At 40.5% G+C, this 20,470-nt stretch overlaps 1 protein-coding gene across 1 annotated transcript in view; it reads left to right on the top strand.

The window, feature by feature from the left end:
• ATP8B4 (ATPase phospholipid transporting 8B4 (putative)) overlaps positions 1 to 17,487 on the top strand; it is a 156,769-nt gene extending 139,282 nt beyond the window's left edge. Inside the window, exons 24-28 of the mRNA XM_050966621.1 lie at positions 7,298 to 7,381; positions 8,513 to 8,758; positions 12,571 to 12,709; positions 14,785 to 14,915; positions 16,620 to 17,487. Of these exons, the coding sequence (XP_050822578.1) occupies positions 7,298 to 7,381; positions 8,513 to 8,758; positions 12,571 to 12,709; positions 14,785 to 14,915; positions 16,620 to 16,769 (750 nt within the window). The 3' untranslated portion in view covers positions 16,770 to 17,487. The remainder of the gene's footprint in view (positions 1 to 7,297; positions 7,382 to 8,512; positions 8,759 to 12,570; positions 12,710 to 14,784; positions 14,916 to 16,619) is intronic.
• The last annotated feature ends 2,983 nt before the right edge of the window (positions 17,488 to 20,470 follow it).

Here is a 20,470-nt window from a genome sequence, read left to right as displayed (position 1 = left end):
GAAAGTGAACTATTCCTAAGGTCTGCTGTCATGATTTCAGAAAAGAGAGGGTCAGGAATTGTGTAAAACCATGAATAATGGTAGAAATATTTTAAATGTCTGAGCTTTGGGAAACAACGTTTGTATTTCTGGGGAAGGAGAGACATTTCATAATTACAGGAATTAAACATAAAATTTAGTATGATTTATAGAGATACATAGTGTTGGAACGCTTTTATTGAACACTAGAACATCAATAGTCTTTTCATGAATACTTTGACATTTTGGCTCATCTTTATAAACTTAATAGATGCAAGAAAGAATTTTCTCAGCAGTATAAACTATACATCTTAATTTTGTTTTTACATAATCTGGTGTAAAGGCTTAAGGTTTTCTAGCCGTTCTGATTGATTCAAAATAGGGGACAAATTTCCATGACTATGTTTTGAATAATAAACTTATTAACTCTGCATATTCTCTCAACCCACTGTACTTTGTGGAATGCACCAAAAATACATAACGTTGAAAATGAGAGGGCTTTGCTTGAATGTGGATCTTAAGGAAGAACTTGTGGAGGGATTCTCTTGCATGACCTATGAAAAAATGGAAATCTATAGGATAAAATTCAAGTGTAAAATGATACAAGGAAAGGAAATTAAGTAATCTGATGGCAAACATAGCTATATGACTAGGGGCCATCAACTTAATTGCCAGTATACTGGAAACTGTTTCAATCTTTTATTTTTTCTTCAGAAAAACTCTAAGACTTGCACTTCTGTCCGACATTCAGGTGGTTGTCAGCTCTTGGCCTTTGACCTCAGACGTCCCAGTACACACTAGACCAGAGGATGTTTTAGATCCCACATTGTTAGGCAATGTATCAACACACAGTAAGAGGCCATTCCTGCCCTGAAGGGCTTACATTCTAAAGAGGCAAGATAGATAAGGATTGGGAGGGGAAACAGAGGCAGAGAGAAGTAAACTGACTTGACTGATGTCACCAAACAGGTCAGTGGCAGATCTGTGATTAGACCCAGGTCTCCTGACTCCCAATACAGGGTCCTATTTCTGGACCATACAGACTCTTGGAAGAAGCTGAGCATGCACTGGGCTGCCTTCTTGGTAAGACAGTTTGTCAAAATCACATTACAGTGGCGTTCCACATTCTACATTGGATCTCCATGCATTTCAAAGTCCTGGTCCTAATTTTTAAAATCCTTAGTGGGTTAAAGATTAACTACCTCAGAGATGTCCTCTCTGTGACTTGCCACAACAGCCACATGTAGCAAAGAGAGACTCACTGGCACGGTGTCTCCTGCTGGTTATCCTGAGAATTAGCTCTTGTCCAGCCCGGAGCACCCTCTGCAGGTCGGTGTCTCACCTGGCTTAAGGTCCCTGTGTCCCTCCTGGACCCTGGTGCCCCTTTTCCTCTGGGTTCTGCCCCCAGCAGTAACCCACAGTCTGGCTCTTGTCTCTCAGGGGAACTCCCAACCTTCTATCCCCACCTTGCCTCAGTGGCTACTGCCAGTCATCATCTAGCCCCCACTCACGGGGGCAAACTGCAGTCTGTAAAAGGCCACTCATCATTGGCAGGGGGGGGTGGTCGGACCAGCTGCCTCTGCCTAACCCCGGGCTGCATCCTCTGCAACCCCAGTACCTGTTTTGGCCTTTTATCAAGGCCCACAGCCTGGAGATTTACCAGGCTGGAGCTCCCCAGCTCCCCTTTGCCTTTCCCCAGCCCTGCTCCATTCCCTGTACCCTGAGCTCCCAGTTAGCCAGGTCCTTCTCTCTCCAGAGCAAGAGAGAGACTGACTCAGCTCCTGCCTCACAGACCTTTTATAGGGCCAGCTGTGGCCTGATAGTAGGGTGACCAGATGTCCTGATTTTATAGGGACAGTCCCGATTTTTGGGTCTCTTTCTTATATAGGCTCCTATTACCCCCCCCCCCGGTCCCAATTTTTCACACTTGCTGTCTGGTCACCCTACCTGATAGGGGCGTGGCCCCAGCTGTGGCTGCTTCCCCAATCAGCCTAGCCTATTTTCAGGAGCAAGGCAACTGCCCCGCTACACTATGTTGACCAGGAACTCTGACTGTCCCCAAGGTGCAATTTTTGGGGACAGGTTATAGAGCATGCTATCTTGAAGGCACAATGACTGCTCTCATTCCACTTGCTTTCCCTCAGTAGTGGAAAGTTGCAGAATGGCTCAGAAATATTTCTCCTGAAGACAAATCCAATCCCGTGTAGAAAAACAAACATGAGGGATGGGGGTACTTTTGTACAGTAGTAATGATCCTGGACACTGCAGTGATGGACATCTTATGAATACCCAGATAAATTAGATTGCTGTGCTTTAAATTACAAATCTAAACTATTTCCTAATTTTCTACATCTCATTACAGTAGCTATTCAATTGAGAATATAGGAGAAGAGGACTTTCATTATACTGTTAAGAACTATGGCTGAAATTTTACAAAGTGGACGTAGGAATTTAAGCTTAAGCACCTGACTGTATGTAGCTGATTTTCACAGATGCTAAGCACCCACAAATCCCACTGACTTGCTCAGCACCTCTGAAAACCAGGACACATATACCTTGGTGCCTACCTGTAGATATAGGAATGTAATTGTAGGCACTCAAACTACAATATGTTGACCTATAGTTCAATGATACAATAGATTAACCAATTACAGTAACAATTTTTGAACACTCCTTGTGTAGCATAAATGTGCCAGTCTGTCCATTCCCCAGCCAAGGTAACTGGCAGGTGGACTGCATGTCACAGATGTGAATTTCTGGAATATGTTCCTCTGGCATCTGGGTCTGTGAGATGTTCTTTTAGGTGACTCCATGATTTGTGATGCAGACTTTGTGACAGCTGTGGATGGTGGTGTCATTTTGCTGGTGGATTGTAACTCATTGTATTTTACTTTCAATCTAATTTAAAGTGTGAGTGATTTGGTTCCCGTTTATGAGTTTGCAAACAGTCCCTGGAGACTCTCATGCAAGACCTATTCAGTGTGAAATTGTGTATTTCCCCTATTCCCAAAGCTATTTATTATGGGAAAGGATGCAGTTAATGCTCTTTGGGAAACAAGAATTCCTTTTTGTAAAAAATGTCAATGTTTTGACATTTGGTTTCATTCTGTATCATAACAAAAATAAAGCTTTCAGAAATTAGAAGAGAGGGAGGGGGAGAAAGAGAATATCCAATAGCTCCCAGATGACAGCATGCATCTGGGATGTGGAAGATTCAGGTTCAAGTCTGTGCTCTGACTGATTTGCAGTGAGAAATGGAACCTGGATTTCCCACATCCCAAGTGAGTATCCCAACTCTGGGTGTGAGTGTCTCTTACTCTCGCAAGTAGATATTCCATCCAGGACCTGAGAAATCTTCCTGACAAAGTTTCAATTTTGATGAATTGGTATTTTCTGAGAAAAAAAAATTGTCAGAAAGTTCCAACTACCTCTGTGTGCAAGAGGGACGGGCAAACTGGATCAGATAAAACAAATGGCTCTTACCTTCACCCTCAAACTCTGTGTGCTTCTGCAGACCTTGGTTTTGTCTGAAAACAGAAGTATAAATGAGGAAATACTATGTTCTGGCTCAGCTATAACCAGAAAGAAACAACAATCCTGTGGGATCAGGCATTCTCATGGGATGTTATCCAGCCCAAATTCCAGGCAGTTGAGCTTTATACAATAGTCTATGTCAGCTCTTAGATATTCTGGTGTGACTGAACTAGGCCTCAAATGTTGAGATATGTACATAACAGCAACAGAGAAAGTTCTAGATTTTGTTGGGAGTAAAGGTTGGAAATCTGAGTCACCAAGTGCATCCAATTTAGACTTAATCAATTTCTGCCTTTATTTATGCAGTTTCAGACAGAGTTATTGGGACTTATAGTGTCTGAACATACATTTATAACAGACGGTTACAAATGTAATTGGTAAAGGGCCTGAGTTACCAAATTTCAGGGCACTGGGAAATCCTCCAATGCTTCCTGATGGTTGTCATCTCCCCTGATCTGTTGGTCTAGTCCTTCAGTCCAGTCCTTCCGTTTCTGGTCCGGTGTTTCTCCAATGTAGGCCTTTGTTCACTTAGGTCCAGTATACATTTATGCATTACAGACTAAGTAATCTTTATCAAATTGGCTCTTAACACATCAACCCTTTGAGTTTTAGGTTACCCACACATTATACACGTTCAAGCTTCAGTTAACCAACTTCTGCATTTTTTCTGCTCATTTTGCAGTTTCGGTGTCATGGTATTTTTTTGTGTCACCTTGCCCTAGTCTCCCAGTAAAAAAAGGCTACTTGGTGTTACAGATTTGTGTGTTTTCACCTCAAAACTTCCAGCACAGCATTGTCTTGTCAGCAGTATCATCATTTTAAATAGATTAGCAATTCTATGTAAAAGAAGAATTAGAAAAACCATACTTATGCCAGCAAGGCCTTGGCCTAAGTGTTACTTCAGCTGTACTCCTTCACTGTCCATAATTACAAATCATTTAAAAAAAAAATCAGAGCTCTTCATCTAACCATTAGAAATGCTTCATTTTATATTTCAGTGCTATAAGTCAGTATGTTATCCCCCTTCTACCCTTTAATCGGTTAGAAGGGCAGGAGTTATGGAAAACATTTTAATTCTTTAATGTCAACATTTCTTATCTTCTTTAAACACGGGTTTCCATTCAAAGTCCAGTTTTGTTTGTGAATCATTATAAAAAACACTTCATTGGAAAGTTTCCTCTGAACACATTTTTTAGGGCTGTCTCAAGTTTAGGACCTCAATATTTAGTTGTTTTTAATGGAAACCCAATAGCCTGATTGAGCACCTCATGAAGGAACATGCAGAACCCTATCCAGTATATCTCACGCTTGTGACTAGGTCCTCCTACAGCTACATTCCCACAACACACACATCCCCAGCACTACCTCCTGCCTGCAACTGAAGTTGTGATAAACTTTCTTCTCCTCTCACATACATTTGAATCCTTGTTGCCTCCAGTAACCCCAGTACGTGAACTTGAAGCTAGAAGGAGAGCCAGAGAACAATTGCCCAAGCCCAGAGCAAGATCTCAGTTCTCCATCTCTAGAAAGGGGATAATAGTAAATTCCTACTGAATGGGGAGTGGGTAGTATCCCTTTAAATAGTCTGAGAGCCCTCTAGTGGGCTTTGCAGTCTCTATTGCAGAAGCTACCAGAACCCCACAGAGTAGCAGTTTATATATGTAGCCAGGTCTTAGATCATTGTGTATCAGAGAATATGGTTAGTTGGAACCCAGCCATGTCTGTTTAGTTTCCTCATAGTATTAATGTTATGTAAAGAGAAAAGATATAACACTATCTCACAGGGATATTTTAAAGAGAAGTACAGGAAAAACGGAAGTGCTTAGATATCATGGTAATGAAGGCCATATAAGTACCTAAAATAGATATGTAGATTAGACAGCTTAATCTCTGCCACGGCCCGTTGGCACTAGAGTCTGACAAGACTTTCGACAGGGAATCAGGGATGGTTCCTGGTTCATGAGATGCGTGTGTACTTTTGAGGCCTGATCAAGCTACCATTGAAGTCAATAGACAGTCTGTCATAGACCTCAGTGGGAGTTCGATCAGGCTCCACATGTGGGGTTCCAGTGCCCACACAGGCAGGGGCTGCTCTAGACATTTTGCCGCCCCAAGCACGGCGGCATGCCGCGGGGGGCACTCTGCTGGTCACCGGTCCCGTGGTTCCGGTGGACCTTCTGCAGGTGTGCCTGCGGAGGGTCCGCTGGTCCCACGGCTCGGACCCTCCACAGGCATGCTGCCAAAGGCTGCCTGCCTGCCGCCTTCCCGGCGACCGGCAGAGGGCCTCCAAGCACACGCTTGGCGTGCTGGGACCTGGAGCCGCCCCCGCACACAGGTTGCATAATTTAAGGCAACTGCTTCTGTGTTGTGCTCTTGCAACCTTCTACACTTTTGTGTACTCATATGTGGACTCTTGGATGTCAGTGAAGACAACGCATTTTTAAGTGCTTGTGCCAGAACATTTCTTGGGGCCTTATTTAGGAAAGTTATGAATTAAACCAGTTGCCACTACTGGCATTGTTTGCTTGATAAATGAGACTATCTGATGACAATATGCCATTGTCAACACTACAGGGATTTAAGGGAAAGCTTTTTTAAAAGAATATGGAAACAATTACCCTGTTCATGAATATAAACCCCCCCCCCCGTATTATGCCAAACAATATAAACAAGTCACAGTTGAAATATGAAAATGGCATGTGACTGTTACAGTAGTTTCAAAGCTTTTGATAACCTCAAAGGTTTTGATTACCTGTGAAATAGTCATCCAAAGCTCTTAGCAGATATAGTGGCGGGCTAAAATTGCAGAAAGAATCTCTGTATATTCAAGTATATTCAATTCCTTCTGCATTTCTCCAGTATATTTCTGCTAATTGCACAAATAAAGAACAGATGGAGCAGGGCATCTCTTATTTATTCTATAATGTGTTTTCTGCAAGACAGACTTTTTATAATAAAAATAGCTTTATAACTTTCACGTAAAGGAAACTAAAAAGCGGTATAAATAAAATGAAACTTTAAAACAAGGGGTGCTTAGAAAAAGGCCTTCATCACTGAATGGATTTGCAAGTTATTGTTTGTATAAACTTAGCAATGGGAACTTGTGTTTTCATGTTGCTAGGAAGGATCAGGCATAAATCCAAATTGATCCTTGTAGATGATCTTCAAACTTTCACCTTTAATTCAGACTTGGCCATTTTTCCTTGGTTGGAACCAGACATCCTTCCTGCTTGATGAGCTAAGATGTACTCAAGGGTCACAAGAGAAGTTGACTTGAATGTGGGATGGCCAAATCCCATCCCCATACCACATGCCTCAACTCTGTTAAGCAGCCAAGTGTGCTACAAATGCCATAAAATATATGAGATTGTCTGGGATTTTGATACTACTATTCAGTAATCCTCCCTTTGCCATTTCTAGATTGGGTATAAACTCACATCTTTTTCTGGTGTAGATGAAAAATGCATTAACCAAGCAGCTTATTAAACATTGTGGATTTGCCATCTATCCCCTTTTTCATAATTAAGTATGGTATGAAATACTATTGGATAACCCCTTGCATAGAAAGCAAATCACTAAACTCTTAGATATTCATTATTTTACCTATTTTCAAAATTCAGTTATCCTGTTATCCTGGGGAGCAGATGTAAAGCGTCCTGTTGTGTGTTCTGTTGTGCCAGATAATATTAATGAAAAGTTTTTAAAATGACACTTGTTCATTTTATCAACTGCATTTTCTTTTCAGACTGTTTATGACCAGTGGTTTATTACCCTCTTCAACATCGTCTATGCTTCGCTGCCTGTACTAGCTATGGGTTTGTTTGACCAGGTACAACTTTATCTTATTTATAACATGACTTAAATGTCTAAAATGGAAGCAATAAATGGCATTGATAGCATCATTAACAAGTCAGTTTTAAATGCAAATAATGTATAATTAAATCCCCCTTATTTATCTGCCCCTCAGGTTATTCTAATTTATGCTGGGAACCAGCCCCCAAATGGCCCCGGGATCAGGCAGTAGTCCTTTAAGACGCTGGCTGTGGACAGGGCCACCCGAGGGGGGGGGGGCAAGTGGGGAAATTTGCCCCAGGCCCTGCAGGGGCCCCCACGAGAGTTTTTTGGGGCCCCTGGAGCGGGGTCCTTCACTCGCTCCGAGGGTCCCGGAAAACTCTCGCGGGGCCTAGGCCCCCGGAGCTTCTTCTGCTCCAGGTCTTCGGCGGCAATTCGGTGGCAGGGGGTCCTTCCACTCTGGGACCTGCCGCCGAAGTGCCCCAAAGACCTGCAGTGGGGGGTCCTTCTGCCCTGGGACCTGCCACCGAAGTGCCAGGTCTTCAGTGGCAATTTGGCAGTGGGGCCCCCTGCTGCGGGTCTTCAGGGCACTTCGGTGGCGGGTCCTGGAGCGGAAGGACCTCCACTGCTGAATCACTGCCAAAGTGGGGGGCCCCCACTGCTGAAGACCCCAGGTCCCCTGAATCCTCTGGGTGGCCTTGGCTGTGGGCTCATGATTCTCTGACTGGTTCTGCACGAGCCTAAGCCTTAGCCTCAGCAATAGACTGTCCCCCCATCCGACAACTGCTGGAGAGCACTGTGTTCTGTCTACAACCCTTCCCTGCTCCTGTTGTTCGCTATACCAAGATCAGGGAAGTGAGGACCTAGCATAGAAGCCAACTATGCTGGCTGCATGTTTGTTGGAGACTCCTCCATGTCAGTGGAGCCCCCATCAGGGCTGATACAGCCATATTCCATCTCCTTTGTAGCATTAGTGGGACAGAGCGGGAAAGAGAATCTTCTTCCCTAGCTCTAAGCAAACTTCAGTTCTGAGAAGGTACTATAATCAAGGAGAATTCCTTCTGCCCTTTATTAAAGGCACAGGAATTTTACTCACTCTGTGGCATGCAAACTTTAATATTTTCTGACACTATTAAAGTAACACGTTATCCAAATGGATTTGTTACAGGATGTGAATGATCAGAATAGCATGGATTATGCAAAACTCTATGAACCTGGGCAACTGAATCTACTATTCAATAAACACACATTTTTCATCTGCATAGCACATGGAGTCTACACCTCTTTTGCCCTTTTCTTCATCCCTTATGGAGCATTTTATAACACAGCTGGTGAAGATGGAAAACATATTGCTGACTACCAGTCTTTTGCTGTCACAGTTGCAACATCTTTAGTTATTGTAGTCAGTGTTCAGGTAAAAAATAAAGATTTATGTTTGGTGTTGAGTTTTTTCAGTATTTTCCCCCCTCATTTCTAAATACAGAAATTCCTATTAAAGTGACACCTACACTTGAAGTTGCAGGGAATTGAGACAATTTCTAAAATTCACATATAAATACTTCATGGTCTAAACTAAGGTGTTCCTCCTCTTAGAAACAGCTTCATCAGCTTGATATGTTTTTCTGAGTATAGGATAAAGAGCTGAGTAATCAAAGACTTATCAGAGAATACTGACCCCATTGAGGTCTTAAACAATTTGAGATGGTAATAAACATATTTGTCAGAGTCAGTTCCCCATAATAGTTTTTTGTGAGTTATTTTAATGCTGACTGCAAAGGATTGTAATGGACAAATCCCAAATGTGACTGGGTGGTTAACAAGTTAAAGTTTTCCCCTGGAATTAAGAAAGAGACCTGCCCTACTATGTCTTGTTTTACTTGTCTAGCATGAAGATATTGACCTCTAGGAAAGGCTGCATAAGGTCTTCCAGGAGAACAGGGGCCTGATGAGAGCAATTAGGAAATAAAAGAGAGCAGCGATTAGAGTGGTGGCTTTAGGGACAGTTGACCTTCCGATAAGAAGTAGCCACGTTGGCCAAACTTGACTGATCCACCAGGCAGAAGGGAATAATTTAAATTCTGGAACTGAATATGTACTAGATTGCTCCCTTTCTGTCAGCCTTTAGGTCCTTGCTTGAGGCATGGGGGCCGGGGAGAGAAGGGAAGGCGGGGAAACATTCAGTTAAATACCCTGTCAGAATGCTGTATTGTGTTTTTCTTTAGATATGGAGTCACCTTGTGTTATGCTGGGACTGAGCAGCTGCTCACACTGACATAAAAAGCTGGCAATATATTATTTGTAGTTGATAGCTATAATTTTCACAAATTACTCAAGAATTCAGAACGTGCTTTTGATGAGGAAGCGTGTAACGAATGCATATAGTGGTTACATGATTAAGCTTTGGGATGCTGGTGAACCATAAATCAAGATAAGGTCAGGATTCAGTTTAAGTGCAATGTTCATTAAATAATGCAAGAAGCTTGACAGAATTCATATTTCTTGGATAATGTAATGGAAAGCGGATTTCAGAATGATCTGTCATTGCAGAGCAGAATTGTATTTATATAGTATAGCACCTTCCTTCTTAGGATCTCAAAGCAGTTTACTAATATTATTGATTTGAGCCTGACAATACAACTGTGGTAATAACCACATTTTACAGAGAGAGAATCTGGGACCCAGAGCAACTTAGTGATTTGCACAAGGCCACCCAGGGAAGTGTGTGGCAGATCCTGCAATACCACCCAGATCTTGCAGCTCCTATTTCTTTGAATTAACCACAAAACCATTCTTTCTGCCTTTCATGTTTTGTTCCTAAATATTATAAAGCTTTCAGAAAAGAGCTTTCACATTTTGGGCCTGATCCTAATCTCACTTGTGCTGTCATAGATTACTACATGTATTGTAAAATCTACCATTGTGTATGAGGAGTAAAGGGGTGGTGATACTTTTATTGATATTAGAGCTCTGCAGAGCTCAGTGGTTTTGGTTTACAAGGTGTGACAGACCCAGAACAGTGGGGTACAGGAGTCTGGTAGAGCGCAAATATACTGGTCACTGGATGAGTAGTTTTCTGTTCCCTGAATGACCAGAGCAGGGGCTGCACTAGAGTAATCAGGAACCTGCTAGAACCAATTAAGGCAGACAGGCTGATTAGATCACCTGCAGCCAATCAAGGCAGGCTAATCAGGGCACCTGGGTTTAAAAAGGAGCTCACTCCAGTCAGGGAGGGAGGAGCTAGAGGAGAGGAAGTGCGTGTGAGGAGCTGGGAGCAAGAGGCACAAGGAGCTGAGAGTGAGAGGGTGTGCTGCTAGAGGACTAAGGAGTACAAGCATTATCAGGCACCAGGAGGAAGGTCCTGTGGTGAGGATAAAGAAGGTGTTTGGAGGAGGCCATGGGGAAGTAGCTTAGGGAGTTGTAGCTGTCATGCAGCTGTTACAATAGGCACTATAGACAGCTGCAATCCACAGGGCCCTGGGCTGGAACCCGGAGTAGAGGGCAGGCCTGGGTTCCCCCCAAACCTCCCAACTCCTGATCAGACACAGGAGGAGTTGATCCAGACTGTGGGGAAGATCACTGAGGTGAGCAAATCTGCCAATAAGCACAGGACCCACCAATGTAGAGGAGGAACTTTGTCACAACGGGTTCATGTAAAGTATTTTTTTCAGTACTGATTCATTGGTTTATATCTCCTGGGTTTTGGGTTGAGTTTGTGATACTCTTGAATTCCAAATCTGATAGGAAATTCAGACAAAACTGGTTAGGTTTGCATGGTTTCCACACACTGTTGAATTGCTCCAGGATTCTGTGAAAGGGTGAAGAACCTCCACAGACCTTTTGTCAAATCTAGGATGATTCTCATTTATGATGAAATGCCAATCCAGATGGGTTTTATATGGTTTGGGGTTTTACAATGAGGGTTTTACTCACTTCTGTTAGATCCTACATATGCATACAAGGAACGAACAGAAATGGTTAATGTTAAAACTCAGAACTGGCCCAGCATCTCTATTTTTTATTTAATTATTTTTTCGCATTTTGGCTTTGCATTTGTTTTGCCCCCACACTTAGCTATTGCATTCCACCAACAATTCTGAGTTTTAACATTAGCAATTTCTATGCCAGTTATTCTGAATGCAGTTGTTGTAGCTGTGTTGGTCCCAGAATATTAGAGAGACAAGGTAGGTGATGTAATATCTTTTATTGGACCAACTTCTGTTGGTGAGAGAGAGAGAAGCTTACACAGAGCTCTTCTTCAGGTCTGGGACATGTAGTCGGAGGGCACATCTGCAATGCAATTAAAAACCGGCACCAGGCCCAAGCCAGTAGACTTAGGCTCATGGAGCTCTGGATAAGGGGCTGTTTAATTGCAGCTCTAGGACCCTATGAAGTGGGAAGGTCCCAGAGCTCAGGCTGCAGCATGAGCCTGAATGTTTACACTGCAATTAAACAGCCCCTTAGCCTGAGCCCTGCAAGCCCATGTCAGCTGGCATGGGCCAGCCACACATTTTTAATTGCAGTATAGACATGCCTAGAGTGTTGCAGCTAGGTGCACTAAATGCCCCAATAACAATGATGGGTGTAAAATGAGACAATCACTATGCTTTTGAATTAATTCACACAGAAAAAACTTTTAAAAGACAAAAACACCATATCACCTCTGGATAAACACTTTTCACAAAGTTCCTTATTCTGAAGTAATTATTCTCTCTCCGCACAAAAATATGCAAAACAGAGTCCTGAATTGAGCCGCATGATGGCATATAGTTAACGTTATTTGCATCTTGGTTCCTAAATTTACTTTTTATTGTTTGGAAGATACAAAACTTCCTTCCCTGACTTGATTATAACTTAAAAACTTGCACCCCGATTTGAATATACATAAGCTCAGACATAAGTATTAATCTGCCCATTTAACAATTCATTTGAAAGTTAAACTGAATTCCTAAAAACTATGCGTGCATGGGGGAGGAGATATGTTGTCTGCTACAGTTTTGGTGCCTTTTTCAATTAAACATTTAAATAATTTTTTTTAAAAGAGAATATGTGATAGGAAAATCTAAAAAGTACCAAACAGATCCAGAACACTGTATTAACATTTTTTTTAAAATCCCAAATCCCTTCTCTGTTTAGATGCGTAACACTCCACTCAATAAGATATGTAGTATATTTTCTAAACCCCTAAAGATTCTTAGTATAATATGTTTTGTCTCATTTTATTTGCAGATAGCCTTCGATACCAGTTATTGGACTGCCATCAATCGTTTTTTCGTCTTGGGTAGTATAGCCGTGTATTTTGCTATTTTATTTGCAATGCACAGTGATGGGATTTTTGTTATATTCCCAAACCACTTTCCTTTTGTAGGTGAGTCTATTACCTGATATGAGATTATACAGGCAATATTTATGCAATTTGCCACAATCTGTGTAGATTTAGATCTTCTAAGTACATAGAAGAATGGCAGATGTGGGAGGGAAAGTTTGCTTAACTGAACTGATATTGCTTAAGTAATGTTAATGCTTTTCAAGTTTACAAAAGCATCCTAGCTGTATTGAGAGGCCTTGGCAACAATAAACAGAATAAGTTAGTGAAGTGAAATTTACATTTTGGAGAGGTTTTTTTTCTTTCTTTGCCTGCTTGGAGCGCTGGCCAGAACCCTCACCATCCCAGGAATCCTGTGCACAATGAGGTCAGAACAATTTGCTGAGGGGATGTAGTTTGTGCAGTGGCTGTGCCATACAAGGCCACTCCAGTAATTACTGAGCCCAAGGAGAACTTCACTGAAGTCAGATGTTAACTGTGTTCTTTCAAATGCATTTTTGGTAGCCAAATGCAAGCTACAGGAAGTGAAATGTCTGTTTTTTTAACAACTCCTAGAGGCTTGAGATGAGTTTGTTTATGCTAATAAGGACAGCTGGACCATATGGAATTTGATAGTGTGATATGATTTGACTCACCCTGGAAAATCCTCCAGAGCAGGAGTACGTGCCACTACCCAAACCTCAGAAAAACCTTCATAAACAAATTCCAGTCCTACATTGCTTACACTTTGTGCATTTCGAATCAGACTGTGTGTCCACCAAATCCCAGAAGAATATTAACTTTTTTTAATGGTGCAGATAGTCATGCTACCTTGTATGCTTGGAAATCTTGATAATCAGAGTCATGGTTAAATGATGTACAATGTTTCTGATGGCACAAATGGATCAATTGTTTTAGTCTACAGCAGGGGTCAGCAACCTCTGGCACGCGGCTTGCCAGGGTAAGCACCTGGTGGGCCGGACCAGTTTGTTTATCTGCCGCATTGGCAGGTTCGGCCGATCGCGGCTCTCACTGGTTGCGGTTCGCTGTCCCAGGCCAATGGGGGCAGCGGTAGCTGCGGCCAGCGCATCCCTCGCCTGCTGCGCTTCCCGCCACCCCCATTGGCCTGGGACGGCAAACCGCCGCTAGTGGGAGCCGCGATCGGCCGAATCTGCCAACGCAGCAGGTAAACAAACTGGTCCAGTCTGCCAGGGTGCTTACCCTGGTGAGCCGCGTGCCACAGGTTGCTGATGCCTGGTCTGCAGGATACCATTAGCAAACTCACCAGTACAAACTTGGCAGATTTGCTAAATGGTCAACTGGAAATCTAGTCACTCTTGGGCTGAATAATGCCACTGTGACCTGTCTGTAGTGTAGATTGGACCATTTTGCTGTGACAGTCCACACATCATGCTAAACAGAAAATTGCTACTCAGTGCAGAGCACCTGAGTGTGATTTGGGAAGGAAATGAAGAAGTATTAAATAAATGAAAATAATTAACTAGATGGGTTGAAAATGTGCATATTTCTTAGGAAAACATTGGTTAAATGTCTGTTGGATGGCTCAGGTGACAAGCAATTGGATATTGATCCTTTGTCCTTTAGGACATGGCTTGTAATGTGGCTTTAGTGGTTTAAAACCAGTTGATACCATTTGATGGTTTATCAGAATGAGGGCCTAATACAGAGTAGATACTCTAAATGTAACCCTCTCATGAATCATATGTGAAAGAAGAATAAGGTGGTCAGAGTATTGGTCCAAAGAGCGGAGATTGTCACCTGGCCATTTGAACAGAAACCAAACAATCTGACAGTTCAAAAATTGATGAGGAATCTGGTATGAAGAAAAAAATAGCAGTGCCACCACCGTTTTTTCATGCTGCTCTTGTGTTCATCAGTGTAGCCATCCACTTAAATCCCCCTTTGGAATCCATCTTGTATTTTTGGATTATGTCAAATTTTAGATGTTGCCAAAGAATTTTGTAATTTCAGCAGTAAGCATTTGTATCTCTAGAAAAATTCAAGCATTTTTGAAACATATGTTAACATAAAGAAAATTTAATATGTCTCACAACTGCAAACTATTAACAACAGCCTTGTACTCCTAACAAATATATTTCATTTTCTTGTGTTAATAGGAAATGCCCGTAATTCCCTGAGCCAGATAAGTGTTTGGCTTGTCATCCTCTTGACTACTGTGGTTTCAGTCATGCCTGTAATAACATTCCGATTTTTGAAGGAAGATTTAAATCCAACGATAACTGATCAGGTATGACTTAATCCTATTATGTGAGAGGTTTTCTTTATCATTGCATCCCACATATAGAGGGAACTAAATTTTTCCAGACAGACAAAATTTATAGTTCTTATATAACTACTGGGGGAAAATATACTATTAGTTCTCTCAAAGCATCACCATCGACTTTATACAATTTGGCATGTGCAAGAAGTGAAAAATAATACTTAATTCATAATAGACTTTTAGGTCAGCATTTTTTTTTTACTTTTTATTTATAAATTTAAAAGAAGTTAAAACACACAAGCAAAGGGCAATGTTGTGCCAGAACTTTTTAAGCAAACTAATTTATATGGGAGCTTCTGCATAATTACCGATAGCATAATATGTCCCAAGGTTTTACGTTCTTAAGAGTGAATAATAAGTGATGTTCCATCCCAACAGTTAATTTTTTTAATGGTTTATAGTTTGGGCCAAATGTTGTTTACCTTACACATGTGAATAATCTCACTGATTTTAGAGGGATAGTTCGCATAAACTGCTGGTTAAAATTTATTGGAATAGAAATCCAGGTAACTCAAATCCATGCCAAATCTTAACAACAAATAGATTGTTTTTGGCCATTCCTTCACTATTCATAAAAACATATGAAAAATAAAGTTGTAAAGTATATTCCATCTACATGGTAATTTATTAAGCAATATAATAATCCCCATTGTATTCAAGTTATTGGGTATAAACTAGTGTAACAGAATGTCAGGTGAGGTCACAGTTCTACATGTGCTATAGTTTATTTTCAAGTGTTAAAAGGATTAATTATGGGGAGGGGGAAAGCAGTTAACAAAATGATGCAAATGTCCTCTTTAATTCTCTGATTTCAGTGACATCAATGTGGCCAATTAGCTCTAGGCCCCTGCTTCTAATAGCACTTAGGTAGCACTTCACATCTTCAAAGTGCTGTTATGAACAGTCACTAAAAACTCCTCACAACAGACATTTGAGGTAGCAAGGTCCTATTTCATAGATTTGAAAAAGAGACAGTGAGATTAAGTGATTTGTGCCAGGCCACACAGAAAATCAGTGACAGAGTTAGTATTAGAACTCTTGCCTTCTAGGCAGGAGATCTTCACTCCACAGTCTGGCCTCTATACTGCACTGGGCTGGAATGGCATAAAGGGGTCCTAAAAGCCCTGGTTCAGCTGTGGAAGTAGTCCCTTGGTCAAAGCATTGGGGAAGGCAGGCATAAGTCTGCTTTCCAAGGATGACCTCATAAACTCAGGCATAGAAGGCAGGGTTGCAGCACTGCAGAGATTCCAGGGAGTGCTACTGCCCATAGGGCAGCCCATGGAATTGCTATAACTCAGACAGGCCCCAGGGCTGTTGCAGTTATGCCAGATGCCCCAGGACTGGGAGTGTATAAAGGTGAGTTAAAGCCATTTTAGTCCCCTGTTTCTCCGGGCTGCAAGTTCTTTGCTGTGCTTCAAGAATCTTCCCCATTGCCTTCACTCAGCCCAGTGGACCAGGATGCCTCACTAACACTCCACTGATGGCTTCAGCACTTGTTTTTACTTTGGAATCTACTGGAAACTCTTTCACTGATGTTGTTGTTTTTGTTTTTTTATTTTGTTTTTTTTTTTTCATTGTAAAGGCCCCACCAATATAACTGAGATTTAAAAATTAGTCAGAGTTTACAACACAAAAATAATTTCACATATCAATGGAAACTTTTCCCCTAAGGTTCGGAAGTTGCAGAAGTCTAGAAGGAAGCAGAAACCATTACAGAACTACATGCCTCGGGTGTACAGAAGAAACTCAAGAAGATCTGCATATGCTTTTTCTCATCAAGAGGGCTTTGGGGAACTTATAACATCTGGAAAGAATATGTGAGTCAATAATTCACATCAAACATCAGAGTTAGCTAGAACCATGCATAATAGCATCAGTTGGATTGAGAATTTACGTAAGAAAACAGCAGAGACAGTGAACAGCTTTAGTAGTGACAGAACTGTGAAACTGTGAGTCAAAGAAGAAAACAAAAGTTTATTTTAAAAAACCGTGGCCATATCTTTGCGCTGTTTGCCACTTTGTAAACATTAAGCATGAAATTTCAACGTGTGCTGAGTACTATAGCGGAAGTGTCTAACCCACCATATTTTACGGCATGTTCAAGAATGTTGTCAGCACACAATATTTTCAAAGGGATCTCTTGGGTTTTTTTGTCTTTTTTCCTTTTTCTGAAAAGCATTCACCATAGCAAAACAATGTGTGTAGCTGCTTCAAGAGGTTGGACTATTCATGAGAATATCTATAAGAAATTTCCCTCGAAGTTAAGGGAAAATGCAGTATTCAAATATTTGAATTAGTCATATATTCCAGTATAATTATTTCATACTGCTGAAGTCAGGGGCATTTAAAAAAACTGTTAGAACGAAACCATGGTAAAAAGTCATTAACCTCTTTTTAACTGACTTGTATTTATTTAAACAATGTAAAAGTTTCAAAGTCAAATGATTTCAGGGTGTATTTTTTTTTAATATTTGAAATTAAGTTTTTAAATTGTTTATAAATTGAAACCAAAAATAAAATACTATGTAATTATACAATATCTGTCCATATGTGCAGAGTGTTTCTGTTGTTTGCATTCACTTCTATTTTATCTGCTGTTTAGTAATTCAGTGCATAGTTTGAAGTTATGGCATAACTCTTTCAGGTTAATTCCTACTGAAATGTAATGGACCCTATTCCCTTCTCTGTTCTGATGTAAATTAGAACTGACTTTAGAGAATTCAGTGGAATTACAAAAGCTAATGGGAAGAGAAATCAAGCTCCAACTTTCCTTTTGTTGTCTTTATCCCTGGAAGGTTTTACTCTGCCTTTGAAAAGAGAAATGCCTGTAGAAAGGCATTCTTATCAGGATTCTGTGTGGAATCAGGAAATCTGCGTTACCAATTCCTCTGTTTTTAGAGATCTCACAAAACGCTGTACTTTTCAATGTAAGTCATTGTAAAAATATAGCAGAGGACTAGCTTAATTTTAAAAAGGATTGATATGCCCTTATATTACTTTGCACCTTAGTCATAGTCATAGTCATAGTCTCATAGGTCAGAAGGGACCAATCTGATCATCTAGTCTGACCTCCTGCGCAAGGCAGGCCACAGAACCCCACCCATCCAATTTTATAACAACCCCTATCCCAGGACCGAGTTATTGAAATCCTCAAAAATGGTTTGAAGACCTCAAGCTGCAGAGACACCACCAGCAAGCGACCCGTGCCCACGCTGCAGGGGAAGGCGAAAAACCTCCAGGGTACCTGCCAATCCGCCCTGGAGGAAAATTCCTTCCCGACCCCAAATATGGCGATCAGCTAAACCCTGAGCATGTGGGCAAGAGTCACCAGCTAGCACCCAAGAAGGAATTCTCCGCAGCAACTCAGTACCCATCGCATGCAACATCTCCCCGCAGACCATTGAGCAGACCTGTCTGGTGGTAATTCAAGATCAATTGCCCAAAATTAACGATCCTATCATAACATCCCCTCCATATACTTATCAAGCTTTGTCTTAAAGCCAGGAAAGTCTTTTGCCCCTACTACTTCCCTCGGAAGGCTATTCCAGAACTTCACTCCCCTAATGGTCAGAAACCTTCGTCTAATTTCAAGTCTAAACTTCCTAATATCCAGTTTATACCCATTCGTCCTCGTGGCTACATTAGTACTAAACCTTAGCTACCTTATGATGGAAATTGGGATTTGGAGGACTGTAAGAATTTTATACTGTAGATGTTGAGACCATATATTATCAGAATTGTAAAAATTCCAGTTCTGGATTTTGAACACCCAATTTTTTTGGTGGTATATCCAGGATTTTGGTCAGGCTCCATCCATGATACACATGTATCAGTGGCTAGTTCCCAGTTCACAGTTTAAATAATTTATAGAAGAGAGGAAAATAATTCAAAATATGAGCTTCCAGCTAACTCTTCTTCATTGAGGATAGAAGATTGTAAGCAGAGAATTCTCTTTTATATTGTTTAGCTTCAGTATGTTGAGAGAGAAGATTTTTAATACTATTTAATACAGCTAAATGGTAACTGAAGTCAATGAGGAAAAAAAATCCATTTAGCTTTTAGAAGAAACTGTACTGTACTTTGTATAGGCTTATGTTTAAAACATACCTTCACCAGTTGACCCAATGTGATGTCACCAAAGGGAATCTAAATTTTAGTATTGCAAATTCTAATGAACAAAAAATAAAGATTTGAAGATTAAAATAGCCAGGGGTATTTGTCTTACGTATTTTATTTTTCTTTGGATTTGTGCATGATTATTTTTGGTAGAAGTAATATAGAATCATGTTGAGCGTTAATTTCCCAATCTGGCACAAATATCTATAAATTTGCAACACTTCAGTGTGTTTCTTCCAGCACAGAGAAATCATTCTGTCAAAGTCTGTACTGATTTATATCCTATGTAGTTCTGTTCAAGCTAAAGGACTTGCATGCAGTATAAATTACCACAGAATTTGGCGTATTATCCTTTGCAAGCTATCAGGCCCAAAATTTTAGTGAAATGACTTGGAACAATCCAAATGCTTAAGCCTGCAAATAATAAAAGAACATAATAAATGGGGGCTTATTTGTAGATAAATAACTGCCATGTTTAGGTCCTATAAAAGAAAAAAAGAGCATTTCCGAATTTCAAATGTTTTGCAAAATAAATGTTCACATAGGTTAAGTGGTATGAGGTATAAATTATTTTTAAATTGTACTTATAATTAATTGACAATTACGCAAAAGAATGGACCATGGAGAATAGAAAGATGTTGAAATGCTGGCAACTATTTGGTAATTATTGCATTAGCAAAACAAGTTCTTAACCAAGTTGATGAAAAACAGTATCTTTCTGTAGTTTCTAAAGAAAAATAAGTTTCAATGTTAAACTTTGTAGTTTTAAGACCAGTTGGACTTTACTGTTTTAGGAATGTTTATTAAGTGCTTGTCAGGTAAATTTGTTAGTAATGACTTTATTTAACCAATCAATGCGCCCAGTTAAACAAGAGGTATGTATCAGGAGGATACTCCAAAAGTGCTTCAAGGGACACCTCCCTATGGGAACCCCAAACTGTATTTATTTGACAGGACAGTTGACCAATTTCATCCATGACAACTCCAAGCACATGAACAGAATCATATACCCAATTATACCAGACCGCATTAGGCCTGACACTTGTTTGTGTTAGATCCCTTAAAAGGTATATCTTAGATAATAAGAATATTTAAAGCTAAATGTGTAAGTTTCATTCCAAATTGTCTGAACTCTCTTGTAATAGAAAACGTTTTTGAATGTTTATGTATTGTTTCATCATTTATTTAAATCATGTATATCCTCAATATTTTTTAGAAATATACTATTTATAAGAATTAATAATCTATTTGGTTTGTGTTTTATACCTTTGTGAAAATGTTGTGATTAACTTATTAGATCATATCAAAGCACATTACCAGCTACTTTTAGTCTATGGTGATGAACACTATAGAAATGCTGTTAAAAATTAAGTAAGTACATTCTAGTAGATGGAAGATGCTGGTTT

This window comes from Gopherus flavomarginatus, chromosome 9, assembly GCF_025201925.1.
Source record: "Gopherus flavomarginatus isolate rGopFla2 chromosome 9, rGopFla2.mat.asm, whole genome shotgun sequence".
Lineage (NCBI taxonomy): Eukaryota > Metazoa > Chordata > Testudines > Testudinidae > Gopherus > Gopherus flavomarginatus.
Note: the sequence above shows the minus strand (reverse complement) of the source record. Positions and strands in the feature narration are given on the sequence as shown.